We start from the raw sequence: 24,925 nt of genomic DNA, 5'->3' as shown, positions 1-24,925 counted from the left end.
AATAAATGATAGCGGTACCCAAAATAGATAATAAAACGTAGTTGCTTCTTTTTTGCTTCGCATGACTACCACTATTGATGCGCCTTAAAAGTATGATTTACTGCCACATATGAGGCATGAGAGTTAAATCGTTTTGTTATTTTAGTATCAGTTGTAGTGATAATCCCTAAGATATCTGATTCTTCTTTAGTCTGCTACGATTTCATTAGGTCCATCTGCCATTCGTGCGTAAACTCGTTGCTTAATATTTGTCTTATTTCTATCGGCTAATCAATCTGTTTCATTATTCTGCCTTTGCTCTAGTCTATAAGTCGTAACTATCTTTGCGACCTATACGCACACTACATGCCGCGATTATAATTTGTTTACTTCACTAAGATCTTTTAACGCTGCAATTGGTTCCTGAAGAAGGATAAGCAGAGGAGTCGTTCGAGAAACTGTGGCTACAGGGCCGCGAACGGGCGCATGGTGATGACTATAACCTGACCCATTAGAAAGCGCGCTGCTCTGCTACAAGCTGCATATAAAGTGAGAAGGAGGGAGCCAATTGGTCGTCTTTGAATCTCTAAATGTCGTTGAATCGTTTATGCGCCGGTATATAAACCAACAAACGAGACGATTAGTTAAATCTCAGAGAGCACGCATACAACGATAGAGGCAACGTCAGATTTTTCGTGGTCTAGCTGACATTCTCCTTCCTTCGTTTTGTGCCAAGTCTAAATGTGCTACGCAAAAACAAAGCAACGCTGCTAAGATCCATATAGTTTATCGGGTTGTTCAAAGTGTTTCAAAGTCACAAGGAAGGTCCTACGTAGATCGGCTTAGGTACACGTCAATCTAATGCATGAAAAAAAGAATTTTTCGATCCTGTCTGCACACTTGCAGAGCTCGAAGCGTTTGGTGACCGATGAAATTCTTCTTTATACTTTTAAAAAGGACGCGTCGTACCGGTACACCAACGTAAAGGCAAAATGTCCGTAGTAATCGATGTTCCGCTTGATGCTAAACTAGTTGACATCCAGACCCCTGCTATCTGTTGTTTTAGGATAATAAATACAACTCAAGCAATCGTGTATCCCCCCTAATTTTTGGGAGGATGTCGAATTATTTTCTTTTTGAGCTATGGAACACTTTTTTTCACTTTAGATACTTCTGTCCCAGATGTTCAGAAATTTTAAGTAAATATATGGCGTTGGGCGATAGTGTAACAATTGAATGCAATCCTATCGAATCAACATGTCATCCGCTGAAAGCATTCACCTCAGACTGGGTTCGGCTTAAGCTCGCAAATCTTAACAATAGAAACCCATTCACTTTGTGGCGCAGTGAACTGACAAGCCTAAGTTATACAGTGATGAATCAAAACAGATGGATTAACTCAACAAACTTTCATGTACGCTGATTTCCGTAATTAAACTAGGGTTAATTTATCTCAAATTTCATGTAAACGTCTGTCTATGCACTGTGAATGCGCCCCATAGCCAACACGGGTCATAGATTAAAGATTTTGCGCCCAATCGCTATATAAAAAAACGAAATACTCTAGTCTCATAAAATGCTCCAGCCGACGCCGTTGTTTTCAGACGTCGGTCCATCCTTCCCGTCGTCCCAAACGCCGTTGCCGAAAGCGTCTAGCTGTATCTCACAAGCAAGCACATCGTTGCCGCCACGGGAACCGATCAACCCTGTCGCTTCTGGGCTACTCGGCAGCGCAAGCGACAACGATTTCTTGCGTTTACCGTCTGTGGTGAAAATCTGTTCCTACTGCTGCAGCCGCTGCTGCCACCGATGTTGGACAAACCAGCGTTGTTTGTTATCGTCGTCTGTTTAATTTACTGATGTCATGAATGCTGTCGATCTCCACAACGCAAGAATTCTACGGTTTCAATCTTGACCTCCCCTATCTCCTTTTCCCCCTCTTTTTCTGTTTCTCGGGTACATCTTAGACAACACGGTTACAGTATAACCGGTTTGATCAACGGGCCGGCAGCGATCTCGTGTGTGCTTACGCGAAAAAGCCGTGCAACGAGGACTCGTATTAGCTCCGTAACAAAATGTCCAATGAGTCTGACCAAACATAAAGACCGTTCCACCTTGCATCACTAGAGTTTAGACGTTGCGGTTGTATATGACAAGACATACCTGTTTGTATTCGCAGAACCGTCTGCACTTACATAGAACAAGTACGAGCGATATCCTTTTACACTGACTGTCGTTAAACATATGTCAAATGTGCCGTTCATATCTGTTTACGGCTGTGTTCTATTTAGAAAAATCGTATAGTTGCGGCTTTCCCATAGAAGAAATATAGCAATCATCACTCATTATAGCTAAATACACATCACAGGGCTTAGCGTATTCGTTGGAAGACCCAAGAGCATCAATGACACCGAATGACAGGATAATTGAATAACGGAAAACGTTCGCTAAACTCTAGTTCTGTATTTTACAAAATGTCGTTAAGATAGAGAAAAAGCGAGCTTTCTTAACACTGTAAAATCAACGTCGTAATCGTACGGGGTGATTATTTGAACACTTGGACTAAACTTGGACAAAACTAGCATGCTATAATTATCATTGTTGAAGAGTGATATCGGCAGGCGACTCTAATTTGAAAAAAAAAAAAAACTGTACTGGCGTAACGATGGCAAATAATTTCTTTCGAAGCTATTGGTATTCTTAAACCCACTCGCTTTAAAGCCTTCGAAAAGATTGGGCGCTTGAACGACACGCATAAAAGCCAATATTGCTGGCCAGCATCTTTTTGCGACAAGGAAAGAATTCAAACACACTCATCCTTTGAGTTAGGGCCCCTGCAGCCGCCCCTGGTAAAGTCGCATTTTACAGCGTGCGCTCATCGAGAAAACACCGCATTTGGCGATGATTAAACGCACAGTTCGTAAATGCCATAACCTCGTCTTCTACCAGCACCTAGTACGTGAACAGCTGTTCCAAATATGCCTATCGTATGAATCCAGACGTTTCAACCAGCACGACCTCGGCTAATAACTGGTACAGATATCGCGATTGGGTAACTTGAAGGGTGAGACAAACAGCTCTTTGTATCATCCTGCTGAATGGTTTTCTTCAAAACTTCTTTGATTTGACAGACTTTCAATTGACAGAAAACGGAAGGAACTAAATACGACGAGTTTCTTTTCCTTGCTTTGCCTAAACTACACGAAAAATGTGCTGTTCCAAAAGAAATGCATATATACGGTACAAAGTTCGGTCGAGTTTCCACTTTCGATCGTTACTAATTTTACGGCTTTTGTTTCTCAACAGTGAAACTTTAAAGTTGGTCCGTATCAAAGTCTAGCATGTGGTGGATATCGACTGCAGTTCATGTTTCGAGCTAACTTCAAGAGTATCGCTTCACTATTTGATCACAAGGCTTTTAAGATTCAGTTGTTGAGTTATCTGACGTGCGTATATTTTGTCTTAGTGTGTGATCTCATTAAACGAGGACCTTCCACGATCATTACAAGGTACATTAAACGTTGCGTTTGCTTTCAACGCATTCGAAAATATCAAATACCTTGGCGTCGATAAGCGATTAAAATGGCACATATCATAGTACTTGTACGAAGAACTTTGCCTAGATTGGTGTTGTTACGTTTGCGTAAGGCCTTTTGAGAGTTGTTGCTAACTACATAAGGTATCTCTACTATAGCTTCTATTCATAACTCTCTAGATATCAGCGTATCGGTACGTTGCGCAGTTAGTGCATAATATCTATTGCATAACCTGACCAATCTCCCTATCTTCTCTGTAGTGGCAATCTCAATGACGGCTGTAACCTAATCAAAATAACAATAAACAATATCATTAACAACAACTGGCGTTGTCTTCGATCTTGATGTCACAGAGCACTTACAAGATATTATACGTTTCCACTCGGTAAAAATTAACAAATAGCAAATAGTACATCAAAAAATAACAAATAGTACATCTTAGGCGCACTAACTGGCAAAACGGTTAACTTTGTCAGTAGAATAAATAGACGAACCTTATTTAAAGTGTATTTTACACATGGTGTTCGTTTCGTTGACGCGCCATTTTAGCTGCCTAGTCCACGATGACTCACTGTGGGATACAGACGAGTTTAAGATCAAACACAGCGCTGCTGATAGTATGTATGTTGATATATCTGGACCGCTGAACTTCTAACCGGGCGTGAAATAGCTCCGAAAAAATTTGAAAGGCTAAAAGCGCTGCTGGTCGAAGACACGAGCTCTGCTGTACAGTGCCACCCTCTGATCCAACTGATTCGTTTGTACAACGACCTGTCCACAACAAGACGGGCTAGCATACGGTACAATATAGTAGTTGTATAGAATTCCACCGATAACCGAATCGACACTGCTTCCTATTATTTCAGCACTCACAACTGAGACTTTTCTATCTCATGCGGTCGGCAATAAACGTCTTCTCCGTTTGCTTGTGCTATCGCTGCCAGTTACTCAACACTTTGAAGTACGATGTACGACGCTACAGTAACAGTAGTCTCAGAGCTGCGATTGAGCACTTCGATCTCGACAATAGCCCTTCACCTCGGCTTGTCCGACTGTTCTAAGGCCCCTACGGCAGTTCGAACTAATGAGCGTACAAACGAACGACAACGAACTAACTTCGAAAACTGCAACTTCAGTCGTGACGATGACGAAGTATACAGCTGCTGTTACAGCTAGCACAAAAACAACAACAATTGTAACACTAATGAGGTCAAATACGGCAATAGTCAACTGTCTCGTAGCACTGTATAAAATACATAGATAGACGAATACACTTCGTTGCTGTTACGGTATTCTGCTGTTGCTATTCAAGCTACGGCGGCTGGGGCCGGTTGTTCGACCCTACGGACGGACCCCTGCCTGCCTTTTCAGTCTACCACTACTCAACCATTCCTCCAGTACTGCCACTACTTGTTCACTATTACGGAACCCGTTGCTGCGCTGCAACAACAACTCTACGACGGACGTTGCTGCTGCTGCTGCTGCTGCTACTAGCTTTACTCCCGGAGTATTCTATCCGCACAGTGCGGTGCTTCGCATTCGGTTCCAAGGCTCTGCTTTGCCAGCTCGGTCCGGCTGCCTCCTTCTCACTCTGCATTCGCTGGTAGCTGTTGTGGCTACAAGCTCGACAGCAACCACAATAGCAACAGCACTCCTCTCACTCAGTCACTCACCCACTGTCTGTCTGTCTGTGCGTGAGCGCGGAATAAGTGTTATGAGGTCCGTGCACATTTCTACAGACCTGTCTATATGCGGCCATGATAGCGCAGTGGGTGACGTGTTTGCGTATTAAGCTTGAGGAGACACGGTGGTCTAGGTCCGAATTCCGAACTAGACGCACTTCGTTTCGGGCTAAGAGTGAGCTGCGTCAACTAATACGATCAACGATTTATGCAGCGTACACGAAAAAAATTCAGATCTGTCTGTATGCGTATCCCTTCTCTCTAGATAAGTCGCAGTGGAACATAAAAGTGTAGTTATCCGTCTGCAACCGCATTGCTGCAGTTGCAAGCATCGCTGCTGCCCCCGTAGTCAAGAAGAAGAAACAGCTGCTGCTGCTGCTTTCCGGCGCTCTGTGCTTTGTGTTCGTTGTGATTTCCTGTGTTGGCCATCAGCAACAGTAGTGGCAGTGGGCACTAGTAACAATGTCAACGATAACGCCGATAACGACAAGTACAACAACAACAAAGCAGCCGCACAGGCATCACCAACGACTGGAGTCCGACGCAGTCAGAGGTGTTCGCGCGTGCGCCAAACGATACAGGCAATACCGTATAGCGCTGGGCTGTTCTACACTGTTCTGGTTGATTCCTTCTTCTAGCGCTGCTGCCGCGGCTGCTGTGAGCAAAAGAAGAAGAGCCAGCGAAATTGCGAATGCTGGTAACGACGAACAGCGGAGGAGCGATCGCAGCGAATCGGCGGATACACAGCAGCCAACGAAGAGGTCAAGAGCAACAAAACACGAAACCAAGAGGATGAGGAGGACCAGCAGCAGAACATAGCACTAGCAGAAGACTTTACAGAGCGAAACTTTCGTTGTGTACAAATGTAACATCTGGTTGTAAAAGCAGACGACGCTCGGCAGACGAACGGTGGAGGAAGAGACAGGAAGAGAGAGAGACAGAAAGTGAGAGAGACGAAGCGATGGAATAGAGAACGACAGGCAGACTAACGTATGGACAAAGCAACAGCTCATAGAATACAAATAGATATGCGATGCAGGCAACGCTAACCGAAAATAGCATCACAGCGGCAGCAGAACAGCGCTACACAACGTCAGAACATAGAATATTAAAAAAAACGCTTGCAAAGCCAAGCTAGCCACAATGGAACGCAAACTGCTCCATCTATCTGATGTTATAGATGCCACCATTGTCGGAGTGTTGTTAAGGCTGCGAGTTGTTGTGTGTCAGATTCTGTCATTCGGTGATTGTACCAGTGGTTGGTTCGTAACGAAATACGTGTGAGCTTAACGCTGTAACGCGTAACCTGGGAGTGCATCTCTATATCTGAAACCTAATCTTGGCCAACATTCCTGAATCTTCTGCTTTATGGTTGCCATCCGTGTTTGGTACTTTTTCAAGATTAAAGCATATACACTATATTGCTAAGAAAATTAATATATTTTTTTTAATTTAGTAAATTACAAGCAGACAATAGTCGATTATTATTATTAAAAGCGTATCAAATGTGATTTACTTGTTCATTATTATTGTTTAGGTCTTAACAACTTCAATACCTGGATTTGTCATTCATAGCATTTACGTATATAAGAAGCGAAAAACTAGAATTGATTAGGCACTGTAAGCAGAACGTAACTGCAATGTGGTACCTGCCTTAAGCGCTAGGACAAAGGTCGAATGAGGTAAATCAGCTATCATTGTGCTCTTATCTTGATTACTATGCTTGTTTTAATTTCATCACTTACCGTTGTTTGGCTATTTCGTATGACGACTTCCCTAGCCTCGTCGTCTGGTCGATCTCGTTGTTTGTAGGTGATTCGGTATCCTTCGAATTCCCCATGAATCGTGTTTTTCGGCGGCGGAGTCCATTGAATACGAATAGAGGTTGATGAAGTGTTCTGTGCGTAGACGATGTGGGGCTTCCCTTCGGGCACTGTTATAGGATGGCACCGGACGGAAACAGAACAAATTTGTATATGAACTAGATTAGATGAGGTCTTATTTCTACATATCTACGTAAATAACGAAATCTTTCCTATATCCTTATGCACATAAACATAAGAAACCGTCTCAGCACACATATCTTCGCGTTGTGGAATACGATACAAATAGATAATACCGTATTTCTAACAAACAGTTACAACAAATACATCTTGCGGACACATCAGAATCATATTTCCATCTATATCGGTTCCTAAATATAGATACTGCTCTTCCACACACAGGTAGATTCGGCAAAAAACGTGTAATCAGAAAAAAAACGTTATGCGAATAGTCCATTTGAAAATCTATCGAACTAAAAGAGGAATAGCTCAGCTAAATCAGAGCTTTCTCAAACGTTTTTAATGGGCGCGATAGACATTTAGGAACAAATTAATACTAACATAATGATTATACACAACAGACACATACTATATTTCAAATATATCATGCGTTATGCAATAATACGTGATATTTTAAAAACTTCAGGTAAGCTGACATGAGATGTGTTCTATTTTCTGTCGTTCTACCATGTTTCTCCTCAATTCAAATAATAATGAAATAAACAAGATGGGAAGCCCGCAGAAATTGCTATTCTGTAGGATCCCTAAGAAAGGCATTATCTTTGAAAACGATAAATGGCGAAAGAATTTGTTGCTGTTTTCGTTGACGCTGTATACCCCCAATGCTGAGCTGATTGAGTTGCCATCTCTAGAATCATATTGCGGGGCTTCCCTGACGGGGTGGCTGGCCTTCCGTAGTGATTGCATGACTCATTCGGGCTATCTAAGACGTCTGTCTCGTAGACATAAGCTAGCCATCACTTTATACGCTTCTAGCGCTTTCCGCTTTCTAAAGTCAGTGGTTTTGAACTCGAACACCACTCAATGTTGTTTAGTCACTCAAGGTTATAGAAGACAGGTCAAATGTCCTGTAAGAAAACGATGTATTCGATTCATATATATATATATATATATATATATATGCTGATTCCATTGTATACAGGAAAGAGGACTCCTCATTTTACCACACATGTATAAAAGTAGTGAATATAGCAAGTGGAAATCTAAAGTAATCGGATCTGGTTTCGTAAATGGCTATCCTCTTGTGGTTCACCCTGTTAAATCTTTTTTAATGTCATTTTTTCGCAAGGCAGCTTAACAATGCGTAACTAAATCTGGTTACAGTACAGGCTTTTAATAATCAATGGAATCAATGGAAGTAATCAAGAACTCGATCTTTCTTTCATTTACTTGTCACATAAGCGTATGTAAATACACTCATACTAGTAGTTTATTATTGAATATATGTCAGGTTCTTGATAAAACACAACTTATAATAGATAATAGACTTCTTAGTGACTCAGCAGCATATATAAACTCAGAAACTTTAGCATAAGCTTCAACAAAAGCTATTGGAGTTGATTATATTTCTTCAGGCTATCAGGACCAGTTTGAAGTCTTTTTCAATAGAGGTAGAGGACAAGGTACTTAGCATTGATAGCTAATTACCGAACAAAAGCACTTATGGATCAAACATTATTAGTCTGATTAGCGAATAGTCTGAGGATGAAGTTATATACATATCAAAATTACATCATTAATTTACAAACACCTCTTTCTCTCTATTGCTCTCTATTCCTCTCTTTTTCTAGAGGCATCGAGTGCCGATGCAACTTCCACCTTACAGTTGTTTTTTTATCTGATATCTATTTACACATAAGCCCCTCATGACCCTAGCTTTTAACTAGCTCTGCGTATTCGAACAGCAGACAGACCCCGAGTCTCTATTGGAAATCCGCCGCCTTTCCACTAGCTACGCGACTCGTTTGAACAGACAAAGCTAACGTTGCAACACTGTCACCTTCCGATGTCCTAAACAATCACCTGAAGGCGGTGTCTGGGTTGGCTATACTTGTTTTTGGGAGTACTGCCAACATAAAAGCGGGGAGTATAGAAGGAACGTTTTCAACATACAAAGGACCTCATGCGAGAGATCTATCACTTGTCGACCCTTTGGCACTACTAAAGTTTCACGTTTTATGGTTCTTTTTCGAATCAGTTTGCTAGTGGTAAAGACGAGGCAAACTGGCTCAGGAGGTGTTCACACAGCCTGTGGGTATCGCAAGAAACACATTCGAGCAGCTCCTGATCCCACTTTACTCAAGCCTGTTCCAGGCCTTTCTGACGTTGAAGTGCGACCACTTCAGCTCAAGCAGAGAATTCACACCAACATTTATGATCAACTGCTTTAATGACTGTTTGTGGCCCCTCTAATACTCACTGTTTATTGGCTCTTCGAAACTGGCTTGAGACCCTTTGAGTTTTTTTTACCTTTTAGCTCAGTGCTTTAAAAGTAAGACTCTAAATAGGATAAGCAAAGTCGATATAATAAGAGAAAAGCGAATGTACGGAGGAGATAGGTCAAATTAAGAGAGATAAGCCAAGAACGAGATTCAAGGCGTGAGAGAGCCGACTTCAAGGTTCGTGTACGTATGTTGATATTGAGATTGTTACCCACAGTCGACGTCAATCTGACACCTGGGTTTCTTAGGAGGCTCCTAAATTTCGGTAGAAGTGATTCTTTTATTTAAATTTAATAATGAATCCTCAAATACAAAGAGTGTTTCGAACAACAATGCTTAGATTTAATTCTTGGCCACCATTTTTGAGCCACTACCATTTAACATGGAACAAATAGCCTCAGCGTCGTTCCCCCCAGTGTGTTCTTACCGTTTAACCTGTTTGTAGTTCTTTCGCAGTAAAAATTCATGTATCGAAGGCTAAGGTTCAGCAACACGGTTTGCAGGACGTATTACAGGAGATAGGTACCGAAGAAAAGTAATTAGTAGGTCTCACTAACTTGGATCGATGCTCCTTAGAGCGTAGTTATTCGTAACTACGATATGGCGAATAACTACGAAAGCAGCAACCAGTATATATAATTGACTAAGAGCTTAATTTCCGTGTCTGGTTTCAATATTAACTAAAACGCATACGTTACATTCTTCAAAGAAACTTTCACTCGATGCGAACTAGATGTTGCTAGAAAATGTTCGGCCAACACGGTCCAGACCGGTTTAGTAAAATAAGTGAAGAGAGACATGTGAGGAAAAATATTGCGCTGGTACTTACGTATCCTCTAAAAATTGATACCAGGCTGCTCGAAGCTATATATACAACAAGGGTTATTGTAACGTACCGCCATTACGGATAAGTTTTGTAGCTAACCTGAAATTCTCTTTTGCATGTCTCAAAAGAAATAATCTCATCAAGTTAATTATTCAGGATTTGGTTATGAACCTTAGCACCTCAGGATAAACCTCTTCCCTTCCCCTTTATGCTGTAACTGCTATAACTACGCCGTAAAATTGAACAGCTCATTTACCACTTTTTTTTTAATTTGTCCCACTCTTCCCCTTTTATTAGTCATTTTCATATGCTCATCTATTATTCCTCTGCGCTAATACTGATTATCGTGGACCGCCGGATGTGAAACATCACTGCCTTTTACATATTTGCGGTATTTACGTCATTAATAAAGCACGTTTTGAACTGAAGTGATTGTGTATTCTGCCGCTGCCAATCTAATAGATAATGGCCTATTCGTATAACGTGCATCTTAAAAGCCCTCAGCAGCGAACAAACGATACTGAAGTAGAGAAACGTGCCACGCATTGCTAACTATCATATGTATAGTATAACAGAGAGCAATTGCTAGCTTTTGATTGGATATGTACCTGTATAGATATTGGTCGAACGTCTTTAATCTATCATATCGTACCCAAGGATTAGGTGCTCGCTCAAAGTGTAAAAATGTTCGAACTTAACGGATTTCAACCCAACTGAAACACGAAAGCAGCGACATTTTCGAAATGTTTAGTTCTCAGAATAAGGTACCACAGAGAAACCAGCATTTAAAAATATGTATGTATGACTATTAAAAAACTGAAGAAAATGAATACCAGTCACTTGCTTTATTATCTTACTAGAGAAACAGACAACTGTGGGTACCTTGTTCCATTTCATTCAATATATAAGACAAATTGTTTAACGACTATCGGAGCATCGACAACGTATAACAAACAGCCCTTCTCAAATCGTCCACGACTAACTTTAAGCTACTGTTCAAATTCTATGCGTGTCCTTGTATCTATCCATTTCGAGTCATATGATGAAATGTTTGTTAGAAAAGAGAAAGTAAAAAGACTAATGCAAATCCGTCCTCACTGTTTTAGCTTAGAGAATGAGTTTTATCACAATTGACAAGTTGCGGATATGAATTTTCTTCTGGAAAACAAGACAATGCTCCTTCTTAAAGGTAGTAACCCGTGTTGAACGTTTAACCCATTTCAGTGTCCTAGCGTGCATTCCAGAAACGCCACGACAATTTGACTTTTCCAAATACCAAGTAAAAAAGGCGCCTTCTCGTGATAATTTGGTCATCGAATCATTATACATCTATAGTAAGTAAAGCTCTAGTCAGCTTCAATTGCCCTCAAAGCGCCTCGACCAACCGAAGCCAGCGGTAGTGGTTATTTGCGACAGATTTGCACGTGGCTTCTGTGGATTAGTCGCTGCTTACCTTCTCGCAATGTGATCATATAGTAACTCTCTTTGGACGGCTTTGAAGCTCCGATTGCGTTGACGGCGAGGACCCGGAAGGAATACACAGTGAAGGGCTGTAGCCCAATCAATTGATGCCTGGTCACGTTGTCCTTAGTCATGACGCGATTCCGCGAATCCCACTCTCCGTGCTCGCCCACCCGAATTTCGATGATGTAATGGAGAATGGGCGAGTGGTGAGCATGACGCGACGTGGTCCATGATAGATCCACCGTGCGCGAGGAGAAAAACCCGACCAGGGGCGTTCCTGAAAAATGGAACAAAAACAATAGCAAGCTCAGTACATTATCTAACTCGTCGATCGGACGCTTGATTATGTGATAATAGTCCGCATATGTCGGTGCTTTGCCGATACTTTTCCTGTGTGCCAATCAGTTGTAATTACCCCGTATTACCGACAATTAGCGTAATCAGGTGGCGATGAACAAATTTGTGGCAAGCTCATCTTGGGAGACGATTCGCGCTAGGGCATGACGTCATGGTAGTGGCCGTTCAGTCTTAGTACTTTGTTTCCCTATAAAGTTTATTTTCCTTATAGTGAAAGTGAGAATCTTGCAGAGCTCCCATTTTCGTTTGCGTGTTCCTGGCGGAAACATCAAGAAACGTGGAAAAGGAACGGTAAACCCTGCTTCATTCAGCGAAGAGCAAATGTCGCAGGATTGCACTAGTACCACAGATGCAAAGGGGTTATAAATAGGTCAAAATCGCATTATTGAGTTGCAGAAAGCTATTACGAATACATGCATTATTAATCTATCTGCTCACAGAATATTGTTGCCTTTACAGCTGGACCAAGCACTCATGCCTACTGTAACTTATATTCTGTAATATGAGTTTTAGTTGTTTTTGTCCGGTGGTGATGTGTGGCTCGTGTTTTGAGCTCACAATGGTGTCCGTGCATGGTATGAATACATGGAATATCACTATTATTTCAAAATAAAAATTGTTTTCCAATATTAAGTTCGATTTTAGAGTGATTCCCCTTATGTTTGTCCCTTTAGCTTTATAAACGTTTATACTACAATTCATGGCAGCCTATGCTCAGCGTACGTTAGCGCCCATTATAACTGAAGTGTTACGACAAGCTGTCGCAGCCAGCAAAGAGCACATGTCACAGGATTGCACTTGTACCACGGATGCAAAGGGGTTATAAATGGGTCAAAATTGCATGAAGTCTGAGTGAGATATTTCTCAAACATATGTATAAGCAGCGTCGAAATTGAATAAATGATCCAAGTTTCATTTAACTGATTCGCTCAATAGATATAATAAACCAAATTCATTCATTCATTCATTCATTGGTATGCGATGCGTTATTTGTTTATTTTTTTTTATCTTACTACTTCAAACAACGCATGCACCTAGTTTATGCAGATTAAGTTCGTATAGGGATTTGGATCGATTACAACACTTCGTAGCTAGCCCTTTATTTGGATAGCGCTTCTAGCATAGCTGGTTATTGCATTCTCTATTTTTATGGCTGCTCCAACGTCAGTACTGGGCCCTAAAAAGGAGGCAGCCTAAGGCTAGCTAACAAGGTGTATATATGTAGAGTGCACTGCCATGTCGAATGAGCATAAATAGATTCGGTAAGGGCGTCTAAGACGGATTCGTTTTCAGCCACAAGGGCGTTATAGTTTATGGTGGAGAGATTTACGAGGGTAACCTTTCAAGTCTACTGTCGTGTACTATTTGATCATCGTAGATCATAACAATTGGGGCGTATCGTGCCCCTATTTCAGAAATCGTGCCTCAACGGCGTCGCTAGAAAAATTGAATGTTAAACGGTTGTTGAGGATAACATCGTCGTTCGAAATTCACCGCAGGCCGCATTATGCCCGTTATTGCATCGTTTGATAATCCACTGTGTCGCCAGGTGTTTGCATCCTGGCTTTATTTCCTTCACGATACATGCGAATAAACGATCTAATACTGAATAAAATTTGATTTACTTGATTGGAACGGATAGTATAACGTGCGCCACCGTACAACAAAGAATGGAGTAGCTCGCTTGAATGGATCTTATTATGTAGCCACGTGTCACTCCAAAAGTATTCTTAAATGATAGCTCACTCGTTAATTACCTACTGCTATTGATTTGCAAATAAAATCAAACACGTATGCGTTACTTCTGTTGTTTTTCTTGCTTGTTTAATGACGTAGGGCATGTAGTTTTCTCTTGCTCAATACCTCTCCTAAGCAGCCTGTTCGTTAGCTGCGTCCACAACTTTCGCCCCTTGGTGCCCGAATCCATATCATGAATATCTGACCTATGTGGGCTGTGGGAATGCCATGTAGATCGAAGGCTTTGGCGTGCACAGTTCTGCCCTTTTGTGATGCGAAAAAACAACGATTTCCTTGCTCCTCTTTGCCAAATCGTATACAGAAACATACAGCTCGTTTTTTTTGAAAGGATTCTCTAGCCATGACTATGCAATGCAAGGATTATTTGCTAAATAACGAGCCCAACAGGGTGCTATCGTGCCGTACCCTGGTCCCGCAACCACCGCCACCGCTGTCGTCTGATAATCTTTAGGTGAACCTCGGAGAGGAACTGGCTGTTGTGTAATAAGCGGGGGCTATGAAAGAAGCTATATTAGCCAGCAGATGTCAGGGGTGTTTCGTTCCCCATAAATTATCCGTCGGAGAGGGTGTTCCACAAGCAGACTGCTATTGCTGCTACTTGCGCACCTCAGCTGTGGCATCGTAGCTGGCTAGGCGACAATCTGCGCGTCTGCCCACGGGGAGCTGTTCATGAGGGGGAACTGGTGGCGGTGACGACCGAAAGAAACTGGTGTGCGCGGAGACTTTATCTAGGCTTTTTGTTGCGGTCCAGCCACGGCCAGTGTTCTCTGCTGTTTCGATCAGTGGTAGCCATACTGCCGCTAGTAGAACATGTAAAGACTTACTCTCTATTGCTGTTGCAGCTACAATCGATGCTGTACCTTGCAATACAGTTGAATGCTGGAGCGGTTGTTGGACTGTTTGACCACTCGTTCTAATAGCGGCAGCAGCAGCGATACTTCTGTCTTTCCCCGCTAGAGAAGTGCATAATTCTCTCGAATGAGCGGGCAATTGAGTTGGCTAGCATGAGGAAAAAACGCGAACCACACGAGCTGGCCAGCGGAAAAACCCTTTCTTTTCGAATTGTCTCTCTGAACTACGCTGTCTACCTAAAAAGTTTCATGCAGTTACAGCGCGTTTTTTTCTACACAGACTGTGACTTCTTTTCGTTGAAATCATTCATTCCCTTCTTTAGCCATCGATCTTTCTCGCTAAATATCTCTAAGCGAGAAGGGTTTTTAGATATCGGTTCATGGAAGAACTAGGCCAGTATGGCTGTGTATAAGTTAGGAGCTAGTTGATTCGAAGGAAGCATTCGTGAACGTAGTGTTGAGCGCGGGTAGGGGAGGCAACAGCTTCCCCAAACGGTTTCGATTAGCAGCGACGTCCCCTCTCATTTTGGGGTGTTGATGGTGATGAAGGAGTTGTTCATTGTTAGCCAACACACGTCTACACGAGCGTTTTTCTGCAACTACTGTTGTGACAGCCAGTTCCGCCAAGTATAGCTTATAATATGCGTGGTCCAAAGGGAACTTTACCAAGAGGTGCAGCTTGCATATGGAGGTGGAGTACGAGAAGCTGAATGGTAGATGATTCAGGGGGCGTTGAAGATAGAAATGGCGAAAAGTTACCACAAACTGTTATTCGGGCATTCTAATGTTTTTTAGCTACCGTCTCTAGTATATAGATATATATCCACCAAGCGTTAAGATTTAACCGTACTGACATTTAAAACTTAGCAAGGCAGGTACCGCTTGAGCGAGCTGAGTGAACTCTCACGAAAGCGAACGCACCCGTCCAGCAGGGCAAGCAAGTTGGGTAAAAGCGTATATACCATCTCTGGTAGTTATCGACCTGGATAAACCTATTAGGAGCACTGTGCTTGTCCAACGTACTTGTTATGGTGCCGACATTTACATTACACACTTACGCATTATATGGCGAGCGCTTTACGCAGTTTCGTATCATTGTGTGCAAACATGTGCTTATGCTTAGACACGGACGTGTGTGTAGATCTAATCAGAGACGATTTGCTGCTGCCTTCTTACTATCACATAATAAGTGATGTTACTCATGAACCTCTTTGTATTTGAATAGACTATCTTGCTCTGAATAACAACGCTGCTACTGACAAGCTGCGTTCAAACAGCTTTTTATATACAGCCTTAGGCCGCATGTACTTAGGAATCATGATGTTTATTAATATTTGCGGCACGCATCTTTACATTTGGCTATGTTCCCGGAATATGTTTTCCAGCGCACTGCTGTCAATACTCTCCGTTCATAGCCAGGTGCCGGCCAAAAAACGTCGGAACCCAAAAGCTATGTGGAGCTATCCGACCCACGATAGTAAATGGACCATGGTAACGCGGCCGCAACTTCCTATAAAGCCTCAGCATTGTCCGTTCGATCTTCATGCCTTCCTCGAACTTCGCGGGCCAAACTTTCCCTGGTTCCCTCCCGCATTCAAATGTGGTTGCCGGTTTTGGCGCAGTCTGTGCGCGCTCCGGTGTAGTTAGGCAGTATTCCGCCTCTCGGCGTTCTCACAATCGGAAAGTTTTCCAAAATACTGCCTCTTCAAGCATCGTTCCAAAGCACGGCTTTGTCGACTCTAACAGCACCACAGCGGTACCCGCAGGGGCTGATAAACGGGTCAATCCCGGACGTGGATAGCAAAATCGAACTGAAGTATCTATAAGCCAATTGCTGTGTAGTCCAGCTGCGGCAGGTCGGATAAGGGAACCGGCCGTAAAGCAGTCTTCATGTTGTCCGCGGACAGACGAGCGACGACGGCCTCAAGCATGAGACTTGTCTTCTGCACGTCGTCATCGCTTAGTCGATGCTCTAACCCTGTTCGTAGTCTATATATACATCTAAAGCGCCTAGTACTACGCCAACATAAATATTTTTCGAGCAATAACAGTATTAGAAGTGCGAACTCCTGCGCAATGTTTATATGAAAACAGCACGTATATACAACTAACATTTTGTGCCAATTTGACGGCGGTAGCATGAGTCACTACTCTAGTCGACGTGTATTATAATAACAGCTAAATGAAGAAATCGAAAGCATGCAGTGAGTAGTAGTTGATAAACGAGAGAAGTAGGCGATGGACGAACGAGCGGATAGTAAAATGACTAAAGGAACTGATCCGGTGATTTTTTACCAGCGATAGTAAAAGACGTAATACGTATCTTATCCGACCAAACGGAAAACGGAAGTCGCAGACCTTCAAGTAGCACTAGTGCTATGACGGCGACCCCGAACGCTATCGGATAAAGATGTACTACCCATACAACCGCAAAGGAAGAACTGTTTGTAGCGTACATGTTACGATATACAGCTAAACAGTATAGCAGCTGACGTTCAACAATTTAATAAAAGTAACGTGTGAAGCATGGTGTATCCGCCTAAATAGAAGCCGATACGAATCCGGCAGTGCGTATATCCAAATGGGAATAATTGATGTACGATAAGATCATTGCATTACTCATAATTCCCACGAACGTCTTCTGGTGATTCATCGTTGCCATAATTGGGCTTCCGTAAGCAACGAATTAATGAGAAATTGAAAATAAGGTCGCCATTGTGTTGCTGATGGTAACATCTCCACTAGTTTGCATCGTTTTCGCTTGTCTTTCTCTAAGATTCATTATTTTGTCATCTAAAAAGAACAAAAACCGTGCTTCGTTGTAGTAATAATAATCTAGCGTTGCCTAAGAATCTGCCTGCATCAAGCAGCCTCCGATAAACCTACTAGGATTCCTAGACATGTGTAACTAGTTAATACATGACCTAATTGCAGTAGAGCAAATGAAGCGAGGAATGGCTTCCTCTTCCCGTTCCTATGAATCCTTTAAGGTAGGTTTTTTTTTTTGTTTCTAGGGTTACGTACTGAAGAAGCTGACTGCTGACCTACTTGCGTTCAAGTAGTCAGTGTAGAATTATACTTGTACTGGGCACAACCTATAGGCCGTAACCGGTTATTCGGTTAGCCAAGATTGCTGTGATCCGTGAAGCTTCAGTGCTCGAAACCTTACATAAAGGTCAGTTAGCAGGGTCGTCTGAAAAGTGAATTTCAGTAATTTCGATAGACCGCAGGCCAAATTATTTTAGCAGACTGCGCATCATCTTAATGTTAGTTAATATTCGTTGGCCTTCCTTGTCCAGCTGCAAACGAGGTAGTTCATCTTTACACTGTCGGGCGAAAGAATTGCCCAACAGCATTTTGCTTCACATCGGTTTATAATAGTGATACTTTTTTATATAATGGCATTTTTTCTAATCTTCTGAAAGGACTTATGCTTGGATGAAACGCAAGCGCTTGTACGTCCGTTCTATGCTAGTATACTATTATGCTCGAGGACTTGTCCGCTATAGAAAATTGGGCCCCGAATCACCTGAACTCTGCTATAGTGCAAGTGTAGGCATTGAAGAATCTAACCGTTAGCGGAATCGACAAGAGGAAGTCGCTGGCGGCGAACTGGAAAGAAGTTTTGAAGTAAAGGAAGGCATATTGTACGTAAGAGTCCTGTTCAACAGTGTTCGAAAGGAACAGTCACATTTTCTGTTGTGCCCGATGGCACAACTGAGCATTGCTATAGAAGTCGTTCTAATTACACATAATGACAGTGTATCTTGACTAGTCTGTATTATGTTTTAGGATAGGCCGCTTGTTTCGGTAGATAGGATACAACAATCGAGGTGCGCGCTTTCGTATTGTGTACACTATCTGGTACTGAGACGGATGATTGTCAGGACACGTTCCAAATTTAGTTTATGTTGTGCTTTTATTGAATATTGGCTCAGTCAACTGTATCTACAATACATAACACGAAAGCACTAGGCTAAAGGAACTGTTTCTCCTAAATGAACAGATTATGACCGTTGGGAACAAATACATAGCTACGATCCGAAATGGCCCCAGATATATGACTAATGTACGAGCTAAAATCAAACGTCAACGGCAAGATGTTAGTAATAGCAGTAAAAGTGGCAGTAGAAGAAATTCTTGATTAAGCTAAAGATAGACATGAAACTCGAAACATTTACCCACTATAGAAGCGTACCTAGTTAGAAAAAAGGTGTGGACTAAAATCAACGTGTATAAGACAAACTATCGAAGCGGCCTGTAGTCCGTTGCGGCTACGACTGTTTAGACCGGTCGGACAATCGATAGGCCTTTTTCTGTGTGCCATCCAAAATCATTATAGAATATGCGTTTTTCGTCTGTTAGTAAATTCATTAATCAGCATAATCTTAATTCCAATGTTATTAATAATTCCGCTACTCAAACAGCGGAAACGAATATCGAGGCGCTGCGTCTCGCTTGGTAACCACCATTACACATAATGCGTTTACCGGTCATCTATATACATTTTGCTTTATTTATTAAATAACAATAGAGTAAACTGCTAGTCTGTTGCAAAATGACAGTTCTGAGGTATCGCCAATGAAGATGATCGTTATTACACGGATAGCAATAGCGCTATTCTCGACATTGGTAATACCTAAAAAACGGCGTTTAATTAATTGAACTATCTAATCTCACGACGGCAAGCTCAGGCCTGGCCAACTCAGAAGGCGTCGAGGTCGCGCAAGACTTTCCAATGCGGCAGTCAAAGATATACAACGTTAACTTGAAGGCGTAATTCCCTAGTGAATAATCCTTTACTGGACATTTAGGTTATAATCCATGTACACTATTTAGTTTCGAGTTAGAATGTAGAATCGGTACCTTTTACTTTGTTAGTTAAATTACCAAAAGAGACGAGCAGTGTTGCATTCAAGGGCATTACTTTTGGACTGTTCGCAAGCCCGAATCCGGCCAATATGGCATAAAAGTAAGGCAAATGTTTTTACTGACTACACAAGCGAAATTTCTTTAGACATCAATTCTACCGATTTTAAGTGGTCTTATACTCTGGGTGGTTTCCGCGCAGGCGCGTGTCCGCGTCATCGTTATCTTTCCATTGGGATCTCTAGTGAGACGCTGGTCGGTGCCAGATGTGAATATTTGTGCCTTACGTTCCTGAGATGCGGCTAGAGCGTCTACAAAGTGTATTCGCAAACAGTCAAATTTTCTATTGCTTTTCGATTAGCTATAGTACGTGCGATATTTTATTAGATGGGTTATATTATAGTTGTGTATGGTGTGACCCAAGCGTTGCAGGTAATACGATGTCGAATCAAATATCCACTGTGATAGCAGCATAAAAGAAACGAGGTTAGCAGGACAATCTGATAAATGTCCCTTACTATAACAAGCATCCCTTTTGACGTCTATTTCTTACTGTTCCGGATTTCTTTTCGGAACTATATGCATAATGATCGCTTTACGGATTTCTTTTATTTACGAGACCGAAAACCTCCTCAATTCGCTGAGCCTAATCGAGATGCTTCGCTCCGAACTTAAATGAGGTTTTCCTGCAACTTAAGCTAGTGTATTGAGTGAACAAACATTAACATCGACTGGTTTTGGCAATTCCGACTACGAGGTCGCGCGACTTCCTTGCAATTAGAATTAAACGCAATCTAAACCCCTCTCAAAGAGGTCGGGCTCTCTAGAGGCAGATGAAGGCCATTCGTTATAATAGCGTGGATCAAGAAATCGAAAGAAAGAATGAAAAAAGAACAATGGTCGCTGTGCCAAAAGCTAAACGGGGAATAGAATCGGAAAAGTTTCAGGGCCTCGGCACAACCTACCTGATCAGTTGTCAGAGCCATGGCTTGGCTGTCGGCCTCGATAAGCAACACTCATTTGTCATTGTAACTTCAGTGAAAGTCAGAACGAGTATAGACAATGGTTATATAAGTTAAAAGTAAGATGACTGGATTCAGTGTTTATATTACTGTTGTCCAAGGCTTGCACTGCTTAGGTTGCACTGCAAAGGTTATTCCATTATTAAATGAATTTTTTTAGCTGGGTGAACGCCGAATCCCTAAAAGGCTCAGGGTTTGCTACTTCAAGGACTTGAGAATAGCAAGCTACCTTCAGGAAGCTTCTGCGATCTTCGTTGTCCTGTAAACCTGCTCCAATTGGATCTGCCGAAGGCCATACGCTAATTCCACTGTGTCCTTAACAATAACCATTATCAAGTGTTTTAGCATCAGTAAATTACTGGCAGAGCATCGGTCTTACTTTAAACACTCGTTGAAAGCAGAGTTGTAAATGTATGAAGGTTTCAAATACCTTCACTTACTTTACCTTCTATGAGAACAAACGTAAGTTTTAACCATAAAATCGGCCCCTATCTTTTTATTAATACATTTAACCTACTTTTTTTTCACGTAAAAGGCTAAGGAACCTTTCGGCCTAAACCTAATTGGCTGCTCTGAATTTGTCCTGAATACTGTGTGAAAGATATATTTGGCTTTATAACATTTAAGATCTGCAAAGATTTAGAGTTGAAGCTTAGAAGACGGCTCCGTTGGAGAAACTCTATTCATTGTATCATTTCAGCAGATTCGAGTCGTTGTCACGAGACAACTTTGCAATAGAATGGACTCAGATGTGGTGATTGAAGCTTGTTCTAGGATCTATATCTCACGAATTTATCATAATAAATTAATGTAAAAAATAATGAGCTCTACCACGTCCTCTTCGTTTCATTCGCATAACCAATTGCATCTTAATTTTTACATTGCATACGATATCCTTATCAGGTTATATTGAACTATGACGCTTCTTCATTTTCAGTACAATCGAACAATTAGACATATATCATTTGTACACATACGGCAGTAATATTTTTTTTCTTTTTTTTTCTTTACAGGAACGCCCTCATGGCTGAGCTTAGTAAAAATAAATCAGATTTCTGTTACGTTGTCTTTAAAGACTATTTAAATACCTTTGTTTTAGTTCTATAGACAGGCGCTATCGTCACAGTGTAACCATATGATTACTGCGATCGAATGTTAGATCGCGTCATCCATTTTGGACCATCATCTACAGCTGTTAGCAACATTGTCGTCTGTAATCGTCCGCGCGATTTTACGTAATTGATCAAACGCAAACAGAAGTTCAACATAGAAGTCACAACAAAGTCGATTTTAGGGAAATCAGATCGAAATGTTGCTCTCTGCCTTCAATGTATACATAAACATATAATTTTTAGTAATAGCATTCGGAACGCCACTGTCGAAACCGACACACAACGACAGAACTATAATCTTCAGGCAACTAAACGAACCCAAAGTGTTGTTCTTCTACACCTATAATAGCAGCACGTTTTTAACAGGACATATATACAGACACGCTCGCACGAACGTATGTAAATCTTTAAGAAATCATGAGCTGCTCCCCCTATACATAGCTCTATATTTATCTAACTATACAAAATATTGTTGGCGATAAAAGTTTTCCGCCATTTCTATGTAGTAACCTAAGACTAATGAATAATTCCGTAATAATAATGACTAATGATATCTATAGGTTCATCTTGTGCTCGTACGCAAACGGTTTTCATCTCTGCATTCCCATAGCAACAAACTATATATATATATATATATATATATTATAAGCGAATTTGGCACACTTTAAAAATTAACAACTTTTGAACTATGGGCTCCTAGCAGACCAAATTTGTCCGGCGTACACTCCAGTCTTCTGGGAATTTGCCGCTGAAAACCCCCAAGAAAAGAAGAGTTTACCCCATGAAAACTTAGTTCAGGGGAAAAATATCTCTTAATCTTGAAAATTAATACTCTGTAGTTAAGTTGTTGTTCGTTGAGGTCCATAACGCTGCCGAAATCCATCGAAGATCAATGAACACTTTAGGCAAAAAGTCCTTATAATAAATAAAAGCACAGTACGTAAAAGGTATAAACGTTTTACGCATGGAGACACATTCGCACATAGAGCGATGGTAATACTTGCAGTGGACATCAGGGGTATCTGCTACTACGGAATACTCAACGAAAAAAAGAACAATGTACGTTATCTTCAGTTTCTCAAAAGGCTCATGGACATTTGACACGGCAGTCGAAAGCACACAGTCTGTTTATCTGATAACAACGGCATACCTTATCGCTATTCCTTAATTGGCTCGTCAATTGACCAAAGAATTAACTAGCGTTGGCCTCAAGCGATTTCTCCGATTTACAATCGTGATTACGAGGCCTTTTTAGGCGCGAAAAAGGACAACCGGCAGACAACCCACTATCCTATTATTTTAGGAAACCGTGGATAGAATTGGGCAGCCGTATACTTGACATAAGTATATGGCTGCCCAAAAGCTGGGACAAGTGTGTCAATTACAAAGGAGGGTAACACATATTAACGAATAACCATCGTAGTCTAACTAGCTCAAAAGTTATTCATTTTCAAAATTCGCGTGGCACATTTGTAATAGCTTGTATATATATATAGCCCCCGAGTTGATATAATGAATTTGCTGTAATTTCGTCTGCGCGTAGTCGTTGCCCAATTTCATTGGAATTCCCGCGCTACTTCCGGGAGCTACCCAAGATATAGTAGGTAGGGCCTATATGTCGTCCTAGCTCAGAAGATTCGTTTGTACTTGCTATACAAATTATAATCTTAGTAATCTCGGCCTTCTAATCGCTCAGCGGAATGCAAAGAAAGTGCATCTTGATGATGTCCATGAGAATTGTCCGGTCTAAGGTACCAATAATTACGCAAGAAAGCAGACGTAGCCAACCAGGTGTTGAAGACGGTTTGAGTTATTATATTCTGAGATACATGTATCGAGTACCATCATGGTAATTGCTTTAAACCATGTAAAGTCAGCACTATTCGCCTTTTAAAGGTATGAAGGCACTTGTTGACTTCCTTTTCAGCAGTCGTCTTATAGCACGTTCAGTGGCCAGACTTGGATGCCCATTGTTAGAAGATTAAAACTTGCTCTTCTACGATAGGTGTCTTTTCGCTTTAATTTATCTGCTTTTAAATAAAATCACCGACGCTATATGCTTTTATCTTTTGGGGCAATTGCCCATTTAAATATAATGAGCTAACTTGAACACTCAATCGCATGCGCGCTGCTTTGTACGTGTGCTCTTATAGAGGAAACATATCCCATCCGTAGTTAATAATGATTTTCCTATTGAAAATAACGACGAACTACTTCACACGAAAGCGGGAAGGAAACGACACCCTGGGAGAACCAACGAGAGGAGGGGTCAACAAACGAAGGACTCGTTCAGTGATGGGGACGATCGGCAACGGCAGAAATAGCAAAACTTCCCCCATGGAACACGCGAATAAGCGAAGGGTCGAAGCGAGCCAAGTCAGTGTCCGTGGAGTTGGCCTGCTATCATCAAAGTATAGGTCGTGTAACCAAGACCCCCACTTAAATATACTGGGCGCACTCATTTTGACTAGTCGACACGAACCTACACCAGAGGGTATTCTGGGGAGCCTGATGTAAGCTGGCCTGCCGTATAAACCCGACAACGTCGCTTACTCTAGCAGCGAGAGCTTCTACTACACTTCTCAATTATGCTTTTTCCGTGCTCCAATTCCGTGCCACTGTGCAGTGTGTTTCGTCCCTATGTTCCGTTTCAGCTTTAGCTCTGGAGAGTCCTACAAGCTGAAACCTTTTAAGCATTTCGAGGCAAACAGGCGACCTCTAGTCTCTCTTTCAGAACCACAAAGCCGCCGAGTCCTGATAGCGATCCTCGCAGACGGATTGACGGAGTCTGTCGTAAACCTCCGGCCTCTTTTTCGACATGCGCTTTTCTGCTTTTTCGTTTTTTCCTTGCCTCTGTTCGAAACGAAAGCGCAGTGCAACATTTAAGAGGACGTAACTGATAGAGAAATTTGCTCAGCTCTCAACGCCTTGCCGTGCTTCCGCACGCTCATTCCTATGCGTGCTGTGACCACGAGTAGCGTAACTTGTGCCTGAAAGTAAGCTGTTATAGAAAAAAAACGTTCCCTCGAATTTTCGTTCTTGAAAGTTTTATATAACGAAAATTTAAACAGCTTCAATATGCGCGCCTGGATAGGATAGATAGATATATAAAATAGTCGTCTATCACCGCTGTTTCACTGGAAATTGATAACTAATAGGATGCGATGTTTTTTTTTATTAAATA

General features: G+C 41.7%; 1 protein-coding gene across 3 annotated transcripts in view; it reads right to left on the bottom strand.

Annotated features, from left to right (window-relative positions):
- Nucleotides 1-24,925, bottom strand: part of Ptp99A (Protein tyrosine phosphatase 99A) — a 136,669-nt gene that overhangs the window by 25,997 nt on the left and 85,747 nt on the right. For all 3 annotated transcript variants that reach the window (XM_086988196.1, XM_022803937.2, XM_022803938.2), the window contains exons 3-4: nucleotides 11,762-12,049; nucleotides 6,943-7,130 (exon numbers count right to left, since the gene is read on the bottom strand). In XM_086988196.1, coding sequence (XP_086844322.1) covers nucleotides 6,943-7,130; nucleotides 11,762-12,049 — 476 coding nt within the window. The remainder of the gene's footprint in view (nucleotides 1-6,942; nucleotides 7,131-11,761; nucleotides 12,050-24,925) is intronic.

The sequence above is a fragment of the Varroa destructor genome, unplaced genomic scaffold (genome assembly GCF_002443255.2).
Source record: "Varroa destructor unplaced genomic scaffold, Vdes_3.0 BEIS01000004.1, whole genome shotgun sequence".
NCBI classification, from domain to species: domain Eukaryota; kingdom Metazoa; phylum Arthropoda; class Arachnida; order Mesostigmata; family Varroidae; genus Varroa; species Varroa destructor.
This window is presented reverse-complemented; position numbering and strand designations above follow the sequence as displayed.